This window comes from Schistocerca gregaria, chromosome 8 (genome assembly GCF_023897955.1).
Source record: "Schistocerca gregaria isolate iqSchGreg1 chromosome 8, iqSchGreg1.2, whole genome shotgun sequence".
In the NCBI taxonomy this organism is placed as follows: domain Eukaryota; kingdom Metazoa; phylum Arthropoda; class Insecta; order Orthoptera; family Acrididae; genus Schistocerca; species Schistocerca gregaria.
In genome coordinates, this window is record NC_064927.1 from 449,791,799 (window position 1) to 449,812,336 (window position 20,538).

The window sequence follows — 20,538 nt, forward strand, 5'->3', positions numbered from 1 at the left end:
TGTTCATTAAGAACCCCTGCAAATCTACCAAAGCATCTTTAATAATTTTTCTTAACTTTCTATAGTATTGTTATGTTTTTCCTAAGTGGGATGACGTTTACACAGGATCAAGTCAGTGGTGGGTGGTAACTACAAAGTCGCAATTATCTCAATAACAGCTCGTTGTGGACCTATGTTTACTGAGACCTTTTTGCTTCTAGTACCAAGTACTTTCAAATGTACGTATTTAAGCCATTAATTTGATACATCCTGTAAACAGGACGAACCAAAATTCGCACACTCGGACGCCACAGAGCGATTCCTTGCATAATAGCGGCATAAGAACGTCTCTAATAAAATTTCACCCTGTGCATGTTTTGGGCAGAACACTTGCATTGCTATGTGGACGCCTCCACTCTCTCATGCGAAGATCATCAGGTGTCAGAAAACTGTCTCTGACCCAGTGTCCCACGGTGCTGGCGGAGTTCTACTCTTGTTTTTATTGGACACGCGTAGGCGATGTTGATGACAAGGAGACGCATGGACTCTGTCTGGGCCGACAGAGCCATCCCAGCTAACTCCAAAAGGGGAGCGCGAAGTTCTGCTGCGCTACGCTCGGGATACCTAAGATCCTCAATTTGTAGGTATCTTCAGCTGGTTTGGTTGCCGGGCGACCGCAGGGACCCACACACGAGCGGTTGGTCACAGCGATCGGTCACCAGGGCGTGCGGTCTGTCCGGAGACGACACGCGGGCGGGCAAATTGCAGATCGCAGCGGTCCATAGCTGACCGCTTGGAATTCTCATGCAAGCTGATGAATCGCATGCGAAGTATTGCAATATGCCCCTCTGGCTGCGACTCGTATATCTAGTTATCGAGCGTGGATGATTAGTTTTGTTTCGCTTTGCCCGCATTGAGTAAGAACTTTACGTTAGAATTTATAGTTACACTACTGGCCATTAAAATTGCTACACCACGAAGATGACGTGCTACACACGCGAAATTTAACCGACAGGAAGAAGATGCTGTGATATGCAAAAGATTAGCTTTTCAGAGCATTCACACTAGGTTGGCGCCGGTGGCGATACCTACAACGTGCTGACATCAGGAAAGTTTCCAACCGATTTCTCATACACAAACAGCAGTTGACCGCCGTTGCCTGGTGAAACGTTGTTGTGATGCCTCGTGTAAGGAGGAGAAATGCGTACCATCACGTTTCCGACTTTGATAAAGATCGGATTGTAGCCTATCGCGATTGCGGTTTATCGTATCGCGACATTGCTGCTCGCATTGGTCGAGATCCAATTACTGTTAGCAGAATATGGAATCGGTGGGTTCAGGAGGCTAATACGGAACGCCGTGCTGGATCCCAACGGTCTCGTATCACTAGCAGTCGAGACAACAAGCATCTTATCCGCACGGCTGTAACGGATCATTCAGCCACGTCTCGATCCCTGAGTCAACAGATGAGGACGTTTGCAAGACAACTACCATATGCACGAACAGTTCGACGACGTTTGCAGCAGCATGGACTATCAGCTCGGAGACCGTGGGTGCGGTTACCCTTGACGCTGCATCACAGACAGGAGCGCCTGCGATGGTGTACTCCACGACGAACCTGGGTGCACGAATGGCGAAACGTCATTTTTTCGGATGAATCCAGGTTCTGTTTACAGCAGCATGATGGTCGCATCCGTGTTTGGCGACATCGCGGTGAACGCACATTGAAAGCGTGTATTCGTCATCGCCATACTGACGTATCGCCCGGCGTGATGGCATGGGGTGCCATTGGTTACACGTCTCGGTCACCTCTTGTTCGCATTGACGGCACTCTGAACAGTGGACTTTACATTTCAGATGTATTACTACCCATGGCTCCGCCCTTCATTCGATCCCTGCGAAACGCTACATTTCAGCGGGATATTGCACGACTGCATGTTGCAGGTCCTGTATGGGGCTTTCTGGACACAGAAAATGTTCGACTGCTGCCCTGTCCAGCACATTCTCCAGATCTCCCACCAATTAAAAACATCTGGTCACTGGTGGCCGAGCAACTGGCTCGTCCCAATACGCCAGTTAAGTCACTACTCTTGATGAACTGTGGTATCGTGTTGAAGCTGCGTGGGCAGCTGTACCTGTAAACGCCATCCAAGCTTTGTTTGACTCAATGCCCAGGCGTATCAAGGCCGTTATTATGGCCAGAGGTGGTTGTTCTGGGTACTGATTTCTCAAGATCTATGCACCCATGCTGCGTGAAAATGTAATCACATGTCAGTTCTCGTATAATGTATTTGTCCAATGAATACCCGTTTATCATCACCACTTCTTCTTGGTGTAGCAATTTTAATGGCCAGTAGTGTATATATCTGAATTTTGAGTGATTTTTTTCTATTTTTTTCATTTTCTGTAGAACAACTTTTTTTATTTTTTCCTAAGATTTCTCTATTTATATGTAAAATAATGTACAGTTAAATCTGCTTTTTCCTATTCTTCATTAATTCCTAAAACCCACTTCCGAAACTTTTAAATAACACGTGCTCATATAATCAACCTGAATTTTTTGGCATCAGCATGTCTAAATATAGCTTTTACATTCTATGAATTATCGATAGCGATGCTTATTACAGTTTTATTCGATTACATCGAATATCGAATTTATCTTCCCATGTCCCATTCATATTACGAGGTTACAGTCAGGAGAAACACCTCCCGAAAAGACTTCCTAACATTTCATTTTATATTTTATGTCGACAGATTTCCCTTTTTTTTTATAAACGCTCTTTTCTCTAGTGCCAGTTTGCATTTTACATCCTCTCTTCCTCACCATCATCTGTTATTTTGCTGCTCAACTAGCTAAAATTTATCTACACGATTAACATGTTGGAATCCTTACAGCAGTTGTCAGACTTACCGAAATTTGGGAACCACTGATCTAACATTCTGGGTGGTGTCTGTTCTATATCGTGTCTCTCTATCACTTTCGCTCAACGAGGCTCTGAGCGTGTTTTTAGGGAACTGACTAGTTTGAACCTGGGACCTGTTGCCGGTAAGGAGACGCCAGACCACACATGACATGTAGAATTCAGAAGAGTTTAGTGAGACTAGCGATGATGTAATCAAATACTTAAGGATTTCAGCGTCAGCTCCACTGCACTCCCTGTAAAAGAATCTTAATACTAACTACATTTAGTGGAAGGGGTTCAAGGCATTTCTATTTTTAGTTAGCTGGTAAAAATAACGCCGAAAAAGCAGTTAAGTTTACCATTGGAAATTTTATTCTACTCACAAAACATTGTTTATAAATTGCACTATTGATAAAAGGAAGTGTTTTAATACAGGATGGTAAAAACCAACTGCGTTCAACAAAAATGTGAACGAATATTGCCTGAATGGGTTTTCAAGTTCTACAATGGATCGAAGGATGACCTATGCCATATCACATCCATAATCTAGGTTTAAATTAAGTTTCATAAAAGAGAAAACTATCAAAATAGTCTACAGTGACCCTCAATAATCTTTAATTACTTATCTAACTTCTCGTAAATTGCAGTGGCTGATGTGGCTTCTCAATAATTATATAACAGAGAAATCATCGCGTTTCAGATTTTTACTTCAAGTGGCAAATGTGAACACCATAAGCTTTAATTTACGATCGACATTAGTATTACACAAAAAGGGGGTGTAACAGATGAGATGGTTCAGATGGCTCTGAGCATTATGAGACTCAACTGCTGTGGTTATCAGTCCCCTAGAACTTAGAACTACTTAAACCTAACTAACCTAAGGACATCACACACATCCATGCCCGAGGCAGGATTCGAACCTGCGACCGTAGCAGTCGCACGGTTCGGACTGCGTGCCTAGAACCGCGAGACCACCGCGGCGGGCACAGATGAGACTTCTGCAGTTCTGAGTGAAGCTTTATGCGCTGTTATGCGGCATCGCGTGCGTTTATTACCCTGTTGTTGATTAGGCAGCTTCAGGGGGGCAGCGGCCGGCGCAGCAGCCATCCAGCTCGCCGTCTCGGAACTAACTCCTCCTAAATTCTCCTTACTACCATTTACCGAAGTTAGTTTGCAAAAAGCTATCTAGCTGTGTTTTCATCTGACCAATCAGGGTCTCAAGTTAACCTTAAGCCCGTCTACAAAAATTCTGTCTATCCAATGAGAAACGTTATACTTTTCGTGGTGGGGCAATGTTTTTGAAGTTTGCAACGTAACAGAGACGCGAAAAAGTCTCACGCTAAAACTTGCAGCTAGTGTGATCCTTTTAGCGTTATCGTAAGATCTATACTGTTCTTCTGGAGGACTCTATATTTTAACATGGGCTGGGGGGTGGTCCTAACGTAACAGAGACGCGAAAAAGTCTCACGCTGAAACTTGCAGGTGGTGTGGCCCTTTTTGTGGTATCGTAAGATCTATACTGTTTTTCTGGAGGGCTCTAGCTTTTAACATGGGCTAGGGGGTGGTCCTTGACGTAACAGAGACGCGAAAAAGTCTCACACTAAAACTTGCAGCTGGCGATGTCCTAATGGTTAGCTGGCGATGTGGGTGTCCAGTCCGTCCCTTATCGTATGGCCTTCTAGCTTAATACGGTTCTGCTCTCGGCTTCCGTTCTCGTTTCTCCCCTCGGAACTGCGTCTGTCTCACAGTGGGAAGGTATAACATGCATTTAAGCATTCTTGTGTAAGTCTGTGGTATTCCATTTGCTCACTCGTTACTCGTATTACTTTGGTTAATTTCATGTCACGATTTATTCGAAGCTATGTGACATACTACTGGATTTGCTTATCATGTCAGGGTTTTCGTGGAAGGTGTTGGATTTGCCTGACACCTTACACTGACTTCAGAAATCACATTCCACAAATAAGCTGTAAACCTTTCCTCCTGTCGCCTTAACAAGTTCACTCCTCCTTCCTCCTCCTCCTCCACCCCCACTCCCCTCCCCTCCCACCCACTCTTTACCGACGTGTCATTGTCGAAAGGACGTGTTTCGAGTCCGTTATCGCTTTGTCAGCGCTGTGTTCCGCTTAATCTTATCTACCTCTATTCGTGCAGCCTGTTCGCAGCACGCTCTGTCGTAGGCTCGCGACTTTGCAAACAGCTACTCCACAGTGTCCGCAGTCCACTAGAAACGGGTCTTGAGCCAGGTATGGCGGAGCAGAAGCCACCGGCGTGATGGAACTCTGCGAGCGAAAGACTGCCACCACTAGCGCGGGGTGAGTTCTCTTTCCCTCTGCGCGTCTTAAGTCTGTTGCCGCACCATCAAGCCTACTCGCGCTTTCTCTACTGGTATTCTATGAGCTACGCTCGTCTCGTTCCCAAAAAAGACGTCCCTTTCATGTTATGATCCCTCTCTCTCTCTCTCTCTCTCTCTTTCTCTCTCTCTCTTGACTTTTTCTCTTTCTTTTAACTCTGGTTCTTATACTAATAATGCTTCTCGTTCTATTAAGCGTTACCCCCTTGCAAGTTCTTATATTCGATCGTACTAACTCACCTTGTAAGCTGCCACTTCCTTTCTCGTCAATCAGTCCTCACTGTCGCAACAGATAAAACTCTTAATCCATGTGAGACCTGAGTTTCTCCTGGCGTATACAACTTTCAAATAACTTCCGGGAATTCAGCCAGGTAACACTTTCAGCGACCGCCGATATTTCGGCGGTACAACACCCCGCCAATTTCAAGGCAAACTGCAACGGACAGGCGGCGTACATGCAGATTTAAAACCACGGTTCCCGGACTGAAGCAGGAAAGATAACACACACACTGAACACTAGTGCCACCAAAGATGACCAAAGTCAGAGCTATCGATAGTGAGACTAATAATTCGCAGGTAAGGTAGCATTGACTCTGTACCTCTGTTTTTTGACAAGGGAGAGAGCCGGATTCCAAACAGAGTTTAAACAGAATCCTCCATCCCTGTTAGCGAGGTTGCTCGCTAATTTAATTTCAACTACCTCCCTAATAACAGTCCCAATAGCTGGACGTGCATGCCAATATCTCGGTGTTATTATATAACATGAGGTGACCAGTATCCAAGAAAAGTTCGGCAATAGCAGATCTATTTGGCTGCTGTAGTCGTGTGTGCCGGTTATGCTCAGTACATCGGTCCTCCAGGGTACTGATAGTTTGACCAATATATGCCATGCCGCAGCTACAAGGAATACGATATACACCCGCCTTACGCAGTCCAAGATCATACTTAACGGAACTCAAAAGAGCTCTAATTTTAGATGGAGGTCAGAAAACACATTTCACATCGTATTTACGTAAAATACGACCATCTTGTTGGACGTGATCCCTACGTAAGGCAAAAAGGCAGTAGACTTAGGTCGTATTTTACGTAAATACGATGTGAAATGTGTTTCCGATCTCCATCTAAAATTAGAGCACTTTTGAGTTTGCAGCAGCATGGACTATCAGCTCGGAGACCATGGCTGCGGTTACCCTTGACGCTGCACCACAGACAGGAGCACCTGCGATGGCGTACTCAACGACGAACCTGGGTGCACGAATGGCGAAACGTCATTTTTTTCGGATGAATCCATGTTCTGTTTACAGCATCATGATAGTCGCATCCATGTTTGGCGACATCGCGGTGAACGCACATTGGAAGTGTGTATTCGTCATCGCCATATTGGCGTATCACCCGGCGTGATGGTATGGGGTGCAAATGCGGCTCCTTTTTGTGGGGCTATGTTAAAGACAATATCTACAGCAATAACTCCAAAACCATTGCTGAGCTGAAAACAGCGATTCAAGAGGTCATCGACAGCATCGATATTCCGACACTTCGGCAGGTCATGCAGAATTTCGCTATTCGTCTGCGCCACATCTTCTGCAGTCATCGCAGGCATATCGAATATGCTAGAACCCAAATCCGAATATCTTTAGTGACCTTTACATGTTGAATAATGTGCAAGCCGTAGTAGGAAACTAATTTACGTTTTTTTTCACATCGTTCAATAATCGTCACCCTGTAGATATAATGCAATCCTGACCCATTTTGATGGAACGTACAATTCACAACCGTGTGGCGCAAGTCAGAAAAGTCCCATACCAGCCTGTCACAGAACATTTGAAATAACTGGTTCAAGCCTCCCACTCGACTCAGCAATGTAATGCAATGTTTACATTAGTTGTAATCTGCAAAGCAAAATGTCACTGCCATAACTTATGAGGTGAACAGCAAATGCATTCGCGTTATCTCCTTGTCGGTCGGTTGAGATGCGGAACCCTTTGTGAAAATCCACTTGTAGCCAGTAGAGACAACAAGACTGGTGACAGGAGTGGCATTCTTGTAGTGAAGATATGTACTTGTCAACCACGTCCAACAACACATTACGTCGTATCTTTCTCTCGTATGAGTGCTGCGTGAACAGTTGATAACTGAACCCTGAGTATTGTTCTACCCACTCACGTTTTCCAGTCGGCATACTCAGTTCTATATCTGCCGGAACAAGTGGACCCTCAGTAGTCTACAATAGTCTGACCTATCTGCAGATTCCATTTTACTCCTGTTCCAAAATAATTAAGGCGTTCGGAGGATGCTTTTGAACGTCCACCGCTTTTAGTCGAGATAGCAACTTCTCAACAAAAGCAACTCTATAAGGGAATCTATATTGCATCATCCCCTTCATCTCTGCTTCGCAACTGCTACCAACATTTGTTTGTATCTGCTTACAAAAGGCACCCCTCGCCCGCACTACAAATTTTGCCCCTCACGCAACCTTCCATTACGCAATCGATTATTCTTTCATGACTCAGGATGTGCTCTGTCAACCGCTTCCTTTTTTTTAGCCAGGTTGTGGCTCTGGTTGACCTCTAAAAGACTAAGCCTTCATTATATATATATATATATATATATATATATATATATATATATATATATATATATATATATATATATAGTTTTAACATTGACATATTGTGTCAGAACATTTGCACCCCCGTAAAGTTCGTCTACCCGGTATGTTCAGAGAATTATACTCAAGACATTCTGACAATTACGATTATTGAAAACTTAATCAGATATTCTACCATTACTGCCTACATCGAAGTATTGAACTCTATGTTATCAGTGCTAATAGCACAGCCCTATGAGTCTCTTCATAATTAAAGTATACACTGCCTCCTTTCTCGGGAGCCTGAAAGACTACATGTTTCCCATTAATAACACCAATAATGTTTGGAGAATTCCACTACTTTCAAAATCATTGGCAATTTGTAGCCATTCTTCTTCAGTTCAAGGTACTAAAATTATAGAAAACAATGATTATGTCCTAAATTTAACTATATGAATAGTAAGAAACGCACTACGTTGTATTTATTTCAGGTGTCAAACATAGAAAACAAAGATATTCAATGTGATACAAATATGCCTATTGCTCTGGAGGACAATTGTGTGGAAACAAAAGCCACAAGGACTCCTTGCAAAAGGGAGAAACACAGACAAATTCTAACCAGCGGATAAAAGGACGAATATGCCGCTAGTCCAAAAAAGGTCTGACCGAAAAGTGGGGTACCAGCTGCCTCATTCTAACTTCCACAGCACCTTCAAAAATTTTGGCATGTGAACGTATGTGCGCTCTTTTTAACATGGAACTCACCTTTCACTCCCACAAGCTGCCTTCACTATAACTCGTTGACATCCACTAGTCCGTCACTGTAACTCGCTCATAACCATCCACTCCTACTTGCCCATTCTCACTCACTTACTCAGCCCAACTCATGGTCATTATCTCTTCGTCTCTCGCCAGCTGTCACTGCCTCCTGACTCACAGCCAGTCTCCTTCATTCCGTTTTTTTACTACTGTCTCCTCTCCACTCTCTCCTTCTTCCTCTCTCTTACTGCTCCTATCTCATTCATTCCTTCCCACTGTTGCTGTCTCTTCTCACTTTCACGATCTCTCTCTTCCTCATTGTCATTGTCACAGATTTTGTCACTCACTATCACTGGTTCTCACACGCTTCCACTTTGTCCTTCTCTTTATTCTGTTCCCATTGGCACTGTCTCCTTCGTTCTTTCCCTAGCGCTGTTCTGTCACTGTCAACTATGTTCCACTGCAGTTGTGTCCCTCTCTTTCTCTCACGCTGCCATTGTCTCTTCGCTCTTTCTATACCACAACCACTGTCTATTATCTTTCAGTATTTTTTACTTTTCCGTTGCTTTCCCACTATCTCTGCCTCCTCCTCTCTCAACAAAAAAAACCGCAAATATTTTCGCATGCCAAAAGTTTTAAAGGTGCTGAAGAAGGCAGAATAACGCAGTTGGCACCCCATCTTTCAGTCAGAGTCTTTTAAACAGAAGCGTATTGGCTTTTTTGTGCTCGGAGAGCAGCATTATACCCGCTGGTTCCATTTTTTCCCCTACAGCAGGGCATGCCACTCATATGAAAAAACTTTATGGGCTCAGTAAAATTTTGATAGTTTACCTTAAAAGGTCTCTGTTGGATTCCTTTCATGTTAATTTCTTAAATCTATTGTCATGTACAGCATACATTCCACTTCTAAATTTACTGTGGTGTTTCTGACTCTATCTGGGAGGAGACTGAGCAGTGGAACGTGTTACTTTTATACATAATCAAGAACGATCTGTCACACTACTACACTTTAAAACACAGTTTATGTCACAGAGTCTCATACGTAACCTACATCCACTTTCTTTTATATACTGTATATAATAAGATACTGTCATCCCCCTTCCCTTCTGTGTGAAAGGATGAATGAGCAAATGTATTTCTAGTTGCATGCTTGATGGTAGCAGACAAGCCTGTCTGCTAGAGAACAGTAGGACGAATGTCGGAACAGGTAGCTACGCTTTCTGAAAGCAAAGCGGTTTCTATTCTTGGTATGGTCCTGTCCGTCCCTTGTCATGTTGGTATAGGAAGCTGCCTCTCTGGTCACTTCCGTTTGTATCTGTGAAGCACCCTCGGTAGGGGCCCACGGCAGTCGGTCCGTGGCGAGCGTCTGAAGTGGTAAGATCTCCAGCTAAGTGCGTCTCTGCTAAGTTCGTTGGACAATGGATTTTTTAAGTTCAGCCTAACTGAAAATTTAATCACCTTTATTTCAGGTTTCGATCTAAAATATCTTATGTTATCTTAAATTGCAATGCAGAATAATTCGAGTTTGAAGTTCAGAATATCTTACAGTAGTTGCATTGTCACTACTTTGTGAGTAAAGTGGAACCACGTGCTGATGATCCGTAACTCTAACTAAAATCATCAATCTTAAATGCGAATGTGCATGAGATTATAACGTCTCGTCTTGACAATACTTTCCAATATACCAACTTTCCTTTATGTTCAACCCATGTGGGGGGTGTACTCTGTGATACAATTGTTTGACCCATCAGGTTAATAGTAAGACGATAGTAACCAGTTCGAGCTTTTTCTTTTGTAAATTGCGTTTCGACGTAATTTATTTTAATTATCAAAATTATTGTGGGGATCAAGTACACCCCATGTTGTAGGTCCTGTACGGGCCTATCTGTATACAGAAAATGATCGACTGCCGCCCTGGCCAGCACATTCTCCAGATCTCTCACCAATTGAAAACGTCTGGTCAATGGTGGCCGAGCAACTGGCTCGTCACAATACGCCAGTCACTACTCTTGATGAACTGTGGTATCGTGTTGAAGCTGCATGGGCAGCTGTACCTGTACATGCCATCCAAGCTCTGTTTGAATCAATGTCCAAGCATATTAAGGCCGTTATTACGGCCAGAGGTGGTTGTCTGGGTACTGATTTCTCAGGATCTATGCACCCAGATTGCATGAAAATATGATCACATGTCAGTTCTAGTATAATATATCTGTCCAATGAATACCCGTTTGTCATCTGCATTTCTTCTTGGAGTAGCAATTTTAATGGCCAGTAGTGTAAATGATGATTTTTCGTTGTGTACTTCACATGAAAGCCAAGGGTATAACTTGATAACATACCCAGTCCTCAGTTAATGCTCTGTGGAGTATGGCAGGCGCTCAAAGTTATCTTGTACTAATTCTTTTGAGCAGTGTAGCTGGCTGCATTATTGTTTCCTGTTTTCGAAAACTTGATTCTATAACATGACAGAACTGTTTAAAACTTTACGTACAACATTCTCAGCGAGTTTTTTATTTGAGCACAGTCTTCTACTTTTAGTTAATTCAGTAATGTTTCTTGAAAACTTAACCATTTACGCCCTTGTACGTATTTCTTCACCCGAACACTTCCTTTTTCTTAAAATTTTGTTCGTCACGTTTATCCTTCAATAACCAATACGCAACGAAGGTGACGGCTCTTCTGATATATGCGCACGGCACTGTAAATTTCCTGTTGCCTATCTCACAACAACGTGACTCTCGTAGAAATACTGCCGCAAGGACTTGCAGCAAGTTCCCGAAATAAGTCGCCCAAAGGACTTGCAGAAGAAAATTTGTGCAAGTTTTTGTTCTGATGTAAAAACCTTGGTAAATAAGTCTTCTTACAGAAGTTACTCGCAGAAGCTACTTGGTTTCGGACACACACCTTGCGGGCTTTCGAATAACTACGCACCCTCTGACTCATTGTTGCAATATTAAAAGTTTTAGCTAGGGGCTGGGATACGTAGTTGCTGCATTACAAGCCAAATACTGCTGAGTCTACTGTATACGATAAGGATATACACAGGACTCGAATGGTCGAAGGTTTCCATCACTAGGCAATTGCGAACTATGAATGTAACATATAACTTTCTAAATGAAAGATTGCAATTAAATAAAATCTGCAGGTGCTGTCTTAACGACTTTAAGTGATGAGTACGATGTGAGAAGTACTTTTATTTCTGAAAACCACTTATTGGTGTCGAGGGTCCAGCAATTAAATAAAATATAAGTTGAATAAGAAGAAAACAAGAGATTCCTACTGCACGATATTAGGTATGAACAACAACATAACTCGCGAGACATTCACTTCTAAACGCACACTACGTCTTCACTGCAGAAGCCACGGAAATCACACAAGAGCACAGGTCGGCACTCGGAAATATTTCTATTCTCCGCGACCACGCGCAAACTGCTCCACTGTCCAAGTCTTTCCGCCGACTGTACGGCCGTCGCCCCATCACGTCCAGCACACCCGTCCTGTGTCGTACTCTCCAGAACTGCCCACTCTCAGGACTACCTCGTGTCCTCTCCGGAATCGATGCTCCTCCCCATCCTCCATACGTCTCTCTTAGTAACCAGCGCTGTGATTCGCTAGAGCGCTCCCTCCATATCTCTACGCCAACGTATAATCACAAACATATTTAAACAGACGCGAAATACTGGATCTTCATTTAAATACTTGAAATTAAATAAATATTCCTACGGCTGGACAATAAACACGCTCTAACACACATAAGTGAATACATGACAAAATTGAATAGACATATATCAAAGGAATAGCAAGCAAAAGTAGGACAGTAACCTAATCTACATCTACATCCATACTCCGCAAGCCACCTGACGGTGTGTAGCGTAGGGTGCCTTGAGTGCTTCTATCGGTTCTCCCTTCTATTCCAGCCTCGTATTGTTCGTGGAAAGAAACATTGCCGGTATGCCTCTGTATGGGCTCTAATCTCTCTGATTTTATCCTCATGGTCTCTTCGCGAAATATACGTAGGAGGGACCAATACACTGCTTGACTCCTCGGTGAAGATATGTTCTCGAAACTTTAACAAAAGCCCGTACCGAGCTACTGAGCGTCTCTCCTGCAGAGTCTTCCACTGGAGTTTATCTATCATCTCCGTAACGCTTTCGCGATTACTAAATGATCCTGTAACGAAGCGCGCTGCTCTCCGTTGCATCTTCTCTATCTCTTCTATCAACCTTATCTGGTACGGATCCCACACTGCTGAGCAGTATTCAAGCAGTGGACGAACAAGTGTACTGTAACTTACTTCCTTTGTTTTCGGGTTGCATTTCCTTAGGATTCTTCCAATGAATCTCAGTCTGGCATCTGCTTTACCGACGATCAGCTTTATATGATCATTCCAAGTTAAATCACTCCTAATGCCTACACCCAGATAATTTATGGAATTAACTGCTTCCAGTTGCTGACCTGCTATATTGTAGCTAAATGATAAGGGATCTTTCTTTCTATGCATTCGCAGCACATTACACTTGTGTATATTGAGATTCAGTTGTCATTCCCTGCACCATGCGTCAATTCGCTGCAGATCCTCCTGCATTTCAGTACAATTTTCCATTGTTACAACCTCTCGATATAAAACAGCATCATCCGCAAAAAGCCTCTGTTAACTTCCAATGTTATCCACAAGGTCATTTATGTATATTGTGAATAGCAATGGTCCTACGACACTCCCCTGCGGCACACCCGAAATCACTCTTACTTCGGAAGACTTCTCTCCATTGAGAATGACAAGCTGCAATCTGTTATCTAGGAACTCTTCAATCCAATCACACAACTGGTCTGATAGTCCATGTGCTCTTACTTTGTTCATTAAACGACTGTGGGAACTGTATCGAACGCCTTGCTGAAGCCAAGAAACACGGCATCTACCTGGGAACCCGTGTCTATGGCCCTCTGAGTCTCGTGGACGAATAGCGCGAGCTGGGTTTCACACGATCGTCTTTTTCGAAACCCATGCTGATTCCTACAGAGTAGATTTCTAGTCTCCGGAAAAGTCATATCTCTGTGCTTTCTAAAACACAGTAAATATTTAACCAATTTCTTCATGAATAGTATATATCGGATATAAACAAAGACATAGACGAATAAATATATTTATAGGCATGCTGCTACCGTTTTTTCTTGTAATTGCGGAGTACTTATTGCCTGACGCGATCGATAGTAATCGGCTGCTTTGACCTCCAATAACTCATGTACTGTTTAGGTTACATGCCTGTAATTCATACCAATTTAGGTTTACACTAATAGAAACGGCGATCGATAAAATAGGATGAAGCGTTTATATTTTGGAAATTTGTTGCTGGGTGTTACTTGTATAGTTTACCGCCAGATACTAAACTTTAAACTAATAAAGATATTGAAAATCTGATTACACCATCAGAATCGTCGTACAAACGACTTATCTTTGAAGAATGATTAAGGAAAGGCAAACCTACGTTTCTAGCATTTGTAGACATAAAGATAGCTTTTGACAATGTTGACTGGAATACTCTCAGATTCTGAAGGTGGCAGGGGTAAAATACAGGGAGCGAAAGGCTATTTACAATTTGTACAGAAACCAGATGGCAGTTATAAGAGTCGAGGGACATGAAAGGGAGGCAGTGGTTGGGAAGAGAGTGAGACAAGGTTGTAGCCTCTCCCCGGTGCTATTCAGTCTGTATATTGAGCAAGCAGTAATGGAAACAAAGGAAAAGTTCAGAGTAGGTATTAAAATCCACGGAGAAGAAATAAAAACTTTGAGGTTCGCCGATAACATTCTAATTCTTTCAGAGACAGCAAAGGACTTGGAAGAGCAGTTGAATGGAATGGACAGTGTCTTGAGAAGAGTGTATAAGATGAACATCAACAAAAGCAAAACGACGACAATGGAATACAGTCGGATTAAGTCGGGTGATGCTGAGGGAATTAGATTAGGAAATGAGACACTTAAAGTAGTAAAGGAGTTTTGCTATTTGGGGAGTAAAATAACTGATGATGGTCGAACTAGAGAGGATATCAAATGTAGACTGACAATGGCAAGGAAAGCGTTTCTGAAGAAGAGAAATTTGTTAACATCAAGAACGATTTAGGTGTCAGAAAGTTGTTTGTGAAGGTATTTGTATGGAGTGTAGCCATGTATGGAAGTGAAACATGGACGATAAATAGTTTAGACAAGAAGAGAATAGAAGCTTTCGAAATGTGGTGCTACAGAAGAATGCTGAAGATTAGATGGGTAGATCACATAACTAATGAGGAGGTATTGAATAGAATTGGGGAGAAGAGGAGTTTGTGGCACAGCTTGACTAGAAGAAGGTATCGGTTGGTAGGACATGTTCTGAGGCATCAAGGGATCACCAGTTTAGCATTGGAGGGCAGCGTAGAGGGTAAAAATCGTATAGGGAGACCAAGAGATGAATAAACTAAGCAGATTCAGAAGGATGTAAGCTGCGGTAGGTACTGGGAGATGAAGGAGTTTGCACAGGATAGAGTAGCATGGAGAGCTGCATCAAACCAGTCTCAGGACTGAAGACCACAACAACAACATGTTTCTTTTTGAGGTATCATGATTCATCTGGCTACTATTAATTTCTATACAAACTGTGAAATGTCTGTCATTAAGGTTTGACAAAGTCCGCCATCTTTGGCACTCCCGGCAAAGTCATCTCCTTCATCGACACAAAGCAGCGTCCTCGTCACAGCGGAATTCCCAGCCACGCGGCTGGACCATGCGCTGGGGCCACCCCTCTCGTCCGGCTAACGTTTGCCACCACGTGTTTACTGCCGGGCCCCGGCTTTGACGAGCGTCCTGTGCAGCCGCCCCAATTCCGAACATATAATATTTCCAGGGCGCCACAATTCGCCCGTTACCTCACGACCTTAACAAGTGGCACTGCTTGTAAAGTACGTGATAACGTTAGTATCGCTTTGCGTGTTCGTGCGTTACAGTCTTTGCATTCTTCTGTAGATATTTCGTGTCAGTATTTTTGAACCGAGACTAACTGATGGTGGCACCTGCCATATTTTGGACTGGGAATATTACCTTCTTTTTGACGTTCAGACTATTTCGCTTGCTTCATACACCTCACGTACAGCGGGAATAGCGTCAACTACAGTGGCCTAACACGTATCAACAGATATAGGAAGGCGGGAAAAAAGTTCTTGAAAAAACAATCAGTCGAAAGGTTTGTAAAATGATTTTTCCACAAGCCCTTGAATGGTTCTCGAAATCGTGTACGGCAAATGACGTGTCGATTGAGAACTTCAAGTTCAGTGTTTAACTTAGAATTTTGAAGAGCACTGGAGGATGTTTGTGTGGTGAATGATGGAGGTCGCGTAGTCTGCTGTGATGTGCCACCTCATTTGCTGCACGTGAATTCGAGCATAATTCAAAGGTGTGACGAATGTTTCATAATCGGTTTTATTTTTTACTTTTAGATAAATCATTTCATAAAACATCTGACAGCTCCTTTTAGTTTTTATTTTTTTATTTTCAAGTTTGGTTCAGACTGCATGTAACACATTTATTCACGACACAGACACAAATTTGAATACAACGAACAGACACGTCAATGTCCGCACAACCACTTCACAATTTTGTTCAAAAGAAAAAAAAATGGGGCATGAGGAAGATTTGAGAACAGTGACCATATAACCACCAACCCACGATGCTTCAGCGTTGCACAGTGTTGCACATATTGATCCTGCTCAGTTTGCTGTTTCTATTTCATTTTCGCCCTTCATTACTCTTTTTTTTCCCACCCTTGATCTGTGTTCAGCTTTCGACGCCGGCCGCGGTGGTCTCGCGGTTCTAGGCGCGCAGTCCGGAACCGTGCGACTGCTACGGCCGCAGGTTCGAATCCTGCCTCGGGCATGGATGTGTGTGATGTCCTTAGGTTAGTTAGGTTTAAGTAGTTCTAAGTTCTAGGCGACTGATAACCTCAGAAGTTAAGTCCCATAGTGCTCAGAGCCATTTGAACCAGTTCTCGACGGGCTATCCAATGACCACTAAATCTGAGGGGAGATGAGATGGGAAATTTCCCTTGTGAAGAACCATTAAGTTACGGCAGTAAGTATACCAGATGTGAGCTTCTTGCTACGGGTGGTTCACGCCGTTGACACGCTCCTACTTGATACGACCACGAAAGTCGATAGACATCCACGAAGGTAAAAACTGGGCGTGTACACGTTATAATAGATGTTGTAATAGGTGACTTTGATAACGTTCTGTGTAGAAATCATTCAATGACGGCAAGTCTAGCGCCCTTCGCAGCTTGGTGCCCCACTTGGCGCCTTGTCCTTTGGCCCTTCAACCGGTCCTTCTTCCTATAGAATTTTTACCCTGCGCCCTTCATAAATCCTTCTATTACTAAACTGAAGATTACTTGGTGGCTCAGGATAAACCCTATCAATTGATCCTTTCGTTAGTCAAATTGTGCACAAATTTCTTTTTTCTCAGATCGATTCAGTACCACCTCATTAGTTATTACATCTACTTATCTAATTTTTAACTTTATCCTGTAGCACCACAATTCAAAAGCTTCCCTTCTTGTCTAAACGCTTATTGTCTATTTTTCACTTCCGTACAAATACCTTCAGAAAAGGCTCTCAAACATTTAAATTTATATCCAATGTTAACAAATTTCATCAATAAAGGCGTTTGACAACAGGAAATGGGGAAACGAGATGCGTTAGATTGTTTTGGCATTTGTCGTACACGAACCCGATCTGTAGGTGGTATCATGACGGCGGTTGACTCACCACCTCGTACTGCTCTGAATCTTGTTGGGGACGCAGTCGTCGACTACGTATCACATCGTCAGAAAGTTGGTCCGTTGCAAAGTGGCAGAAAGGCTGGCGAACTGTGACTTCCATCCCTTGTGCTGCGTTTCGAATGTCTCATTCAAGCCTTTCACATGTCCTACACGCGAATGCAGGCTTTCTCGGCGAATTTCATATATGAAGTCTTCACGGGTTGTCAGCCGAGTAGCATCGTCGTCTCGTAGCAACGTTTCGATGGAATGCGTCTCCATCATCTTCAGGCGAAGATGTGCTAGCAAAACTAACGTGGTTACATTTTTTAAAAAACGTAGGTTTGTGTTGAAAAACATACTTCCGTGCATTTTTGTATGGTTTGCATTAAACAGTTACACTAGCCCCTCTTCTCACGTTCCGTCTGTGTAATCGGTTCGTCAGTATTTGATGTGGTTTACGAAATATATCCAGCGGTAACGTTAGGTGACTCACCCTGTATTTCACATGTCCTGTCTCTTGCTTGGTCTCGTAGAGAACGTATACATCTGAATAAACAAAAACGTATATACTCGTTTGTTCGAAATATTAAATCTCCAAGCTTTCTTCACCGACTGCTTTGAATACGCGCTTGTTTTTATACACCTACTGCAACGCCATTTTGTAATACATAAATACGTATTTATTATATAAGGCGCTAACGTCGTTACCAAAAATCTAAAAAAAATGGTTCAAATGGCTCTGAGCACTATGGGACTTAACATCTATGGTCATCAGTCCCCTAGAACTTAGAAGTACTTAAACCTAACTAACCTAAGGACACCACACAACACCCAGTCATTACGAAATCTGGAAAATTTCTTGACCGATTTAGTTCATATTTTTCATGATACGATAACGAATATTCGGCTGGACACAAGCTGTGAAACATTGCTAGCAAAAATCTCGAAAAGTTATTGACCAATTTACTTCAAATTTTTACAGGACACAAACCCACATTCATGTGAACATAAGCTATGCATTTTTTAAACTACACTCATCAAAAAATGTTTTGCACCACCTCGGTTCCGAGGTACAGAAAATTGGAATAGAGATCACCATAAACATTATTTCCGCCCTTTTTATTATTATGAAAACCACACATTGCTTGTTGTACTACCATACAACGAGACCATCAGAGGTGGTGGTCCAAATTGCTGTACACACAGGTACCTCTAATACCCAGTAGCACGTCCTCTCGCATTGATGCATGCCTGTATTCGTCGTGGCATGCCATGCACAAGTTCAGCAAGGCACTGTTGGTCCAGATTGTCCCACTCCTCAACAGCGATTCGGCGTAGATCCTTCAGAGTGATTGGTGGGTCACGTCGTCCATAAACAGCCGTTTTCAATCTATCCCAGGCATGTGCCGATAGGGTTCATGTCTGGAGAACATGCTGGCCACTCTAGTCGAGCGATGTCGTTGTCCTGAAGGAAGTCATTCACAAGATGTGCACGATGGGGACGCGAATTGTCGTCCATGAAGACGAATACCTCGCCAATATGCTGCCGATATGGTTGCAATATCGGTCGAAGGATAGCATTCACATATCGTACAGCCGTTAAGGCTATTGCGCACAGTTTTAGTCGTAACACGACATCCTGTGGCTGCACGAAAAGGCATTATTTAACATGGTGGCGTTTCTGTCAGAGTTCCTCCGATCCATAACCCGTAGGCAGCGGTCATCCACTGCAGTAGTAGACCATGCGCGGCCTGAGCGAGGCATCATATCGACAGTTACTGTCTCTGTGTATCTCCTCCATGTCCGAACAACATCGCTTTGGTTCACTCCGAGGTATCTGAACACTTCCCTTGCTGAGGGCCCTTCCTGGCACAAAGTAACAATGCGGACGCGATCGAACGGCGGTATTGACTCTCTAGACTTGGTTCACTCCGAAACACCTGGACATTTCCCTTGTTGAGGGCCCTTCCTGGCACAAAGTAACAATGAGGACGCGATCGAACCGCGGTAGTGACTGTCTAGGCATGGTTGAACTACATACAACACGAGCCGTGTACCTCCTTCCTGGTGGAATGACTGCAACCGATTGGCTGTCGGACCCCCTCCGTCTAATGGGTGGTGCTTAAGCGTAATTGTTTATATCTTTGGGCGTATTTGGTGACATCTCTGAACATTCAAATGGACTGTGCGTATGATACAGTTCCCACAATCAACATCTGTCTTTAAGAGTTCTGGGAACTAGGGTGATGCAAAACTAAATTTGATGTGTGTATAATGTGTAAGTTTTCTATTAAAAGCGACTGCGAGAAAGAAAATGTTATGCTTTGTTTTGTTGTGAATAAGTGCGGCTTGTTTTCTTCCTCGCGGTCGGTTTTCGCAGAAAACAGAAAAGTTGTAATTATGTATTTATAGTTTATCAGCTTATGATTAAAATACTGCTATGGAATTTGAATTTGCAGCAACAATATGCAAGGCTTAAAATCAGAGAGATGGCGAAGCAGCAGGTGCACAGAAAAGGAAGGAGGTTTGAGGGGGGGGGGGGGGGGGTTAGAAGGACATGGAGACAGAGAGAAGGGGAAGGAGGAGATCGACAGAATGGAGTGTGGAGATGGACAAAGAGAGGGGTAGGAGGAGATGGATGGAGAGAGGGGGAGAAGAAGATTGCCACATATATCCAATTTCGCTAGTATATATAAAAATCCTCTTTCCTGGAATAATTTCAGTCTCTGTTACATGTAGTGAATTAGTCTTTTCTCGTCTTAACAGAATTTCCATATGGATCCCTAAAAGAACTCTGGTTTCTTGTTTCCCCTCCTACAACCCTTTCCACACTCTTTTCCCATGTTCACACCTTCATGCACGTATTTTCATGAAAAACTATTTTATGCTGGTAGCAGACTCAGTGGTATATCCTATACTTGTTTCCGGAAGCTGCTTTCACCTGCATTTCCTTCGTACCATTTGTTAACAGTCTTATTATGGTTCTCATGTGAGTAAGAAGAAATGTTATCTGCCTTTTGTAGCTATCTACGTGATAAATGTATGAATGTCAAGGGCTTAGATGGAAACCCAGTTCTAAGCAAAGAATGGAAAGCAGAAAGGTGGAAGGAGTATATAGAGGGTCTATACAAGGGCGATGTACATGAGGACAATATTATGGAAACGGAAGAGATTGGAGAT

At 43.1% G+C, this 20,538-nt stretch overlaps 1 protein-coding gene across 9 annotated transcripts in view; it reads left to right on the top strand.

The window, feature by feature from the left end:
- LOC126284759 (glucose-6-phosphate exchanger SLC37A2) overlaps positions 1 to 20,538 on the top strand; it is a 200,549-nt gene that overhangs the window by 88,557 nt on the left and 91,454 nt on the right. The window contains exon 1 of one of the 9 annotated variants that reach the window (XM_049983908.1): positions 5,051 to 5,197. The exons of 5 other annotated variants lie outside the window; for them this stretch is intronic. In XM_049983908.1, coding sequence (XP_049839865.1) covers positions 5,157 to 5,197 — 41 coding nt within the window. In that variant the 5' untranslated portion in view covers positions 5,051 to 5,156. Of the gene's footprint in view, positions 1 to 5,050; positions 5,198 to 20,538 lie in introns of those variants that run through there. 3 more of the 9 variants (XM_049983912.1, XM_049983911.1, XM_049983909.1) reach the window with 3 other exon arrangements.